This window comes from Salvia splendens, chromosome 18, assembly GCF_004379255.2.
Source record: "Salvia splendens isolate huo1 chromosome 18, SspV2, whole genome shotgun sequence".
NCBI lineage: Eukaryota > Viridiplantae > Streptophyta > Magnoliopsida > Lamiales > Lamiaceae > Salvia > Salvia splendens.
In genome coordinates, this window is record NC_056049.1 from 20,981,501 (window position 1) to 20,982,414 (window position 914).

A 914-nucleotide genomic window follows, 5' to 3' on the forward strand; every position below is an offset into this window, starting at 1 on the left:
GTGATATCCACTATTCCCGCATTACTAACCTAAATAATGCAAATAAGTAAACTAATGTTTGGATCTAATAATACAAATAGTTGTTGATTAGTCAACTCAAGAAATTAAATCCCAATTTCTGATAATAGAGATGTGGACTAATTCAAACTTCCCTCATTGACAAAAGAATCTCAAGTTGACAGCCAGTATTCCCATTTCTTTTACTCCAACTTGCTCAACATGTTTGCCAAATCAATTTCATACATATCTTACTCCAATCTCCATTGATCATCATCAACCCGCATTCCTCCGTAGAAAGAAACAACATTGATGGAGACGAAGCAATTCAGCCACCAACACCCCCTAGCTTTCCATCAAGTCCACCAAGGCTCCCAAACCCACTGCTCCGGCTGCAAATCCCCCGCCACAGGCAACGTCTACGCGTGCTGGCAATGCAGCTACTTCCTCGACGAGCACTGTTTCCACGCAACGCGCTCCCTCCGCCACCCCTCCCACCCCCTCCACCCCCTCTCCCTCGTCCCTCTTCCCACCTATCCATCCGCCTCCTTCTGCAACTCCTGCAGCCTCCCCGGCGACGGATTCTCCTACTGCTGCGCTGCCTGTGATTTTGACATCCACGTCCACTGAGCCCTAAACCCGGGTTTTTTCTTTTTTGATTCTAGACTACAATTAACAATCCTCAAGTGTACTGGACTTTTTTTTATTCCGCCTTTGGGAGAGACGCATGACCCTCATGCGTCTCCTTTTAATGAAACACGTGACGGATATGCGTCTTTCATAAAGACGCATGACGCTCTTGCGTCACTCAATTTTTTGAATTTTAACGACGCATGACGCTTATGCGTCTTTATAAAAAACGCATCTCCCTCGTGCGTCTTTTGTTTTTTTTAATTTCACGGACGACGCATGAGTGT

General features: G+C 45.6%; 1 protein-coding gene across 1 annotated transcript; it reads left to right on the plus strand.

The window, feature by feature from the left end:
• The first annotated feature begins 309 nt into the window (after window positions 1-309).
• Window positions 310-627, plus strand: LOC121776898. The gene has a single exon (XM_042174048.1). The coding sequence runs from the start codon at window positions 310-312 to the stop codon at window positions 625-627; it is 318 nt and encodes a 105-aa protein (XP_042029982.1).
• Window positions 628-914: the final 287 nt, after the last annotated feature.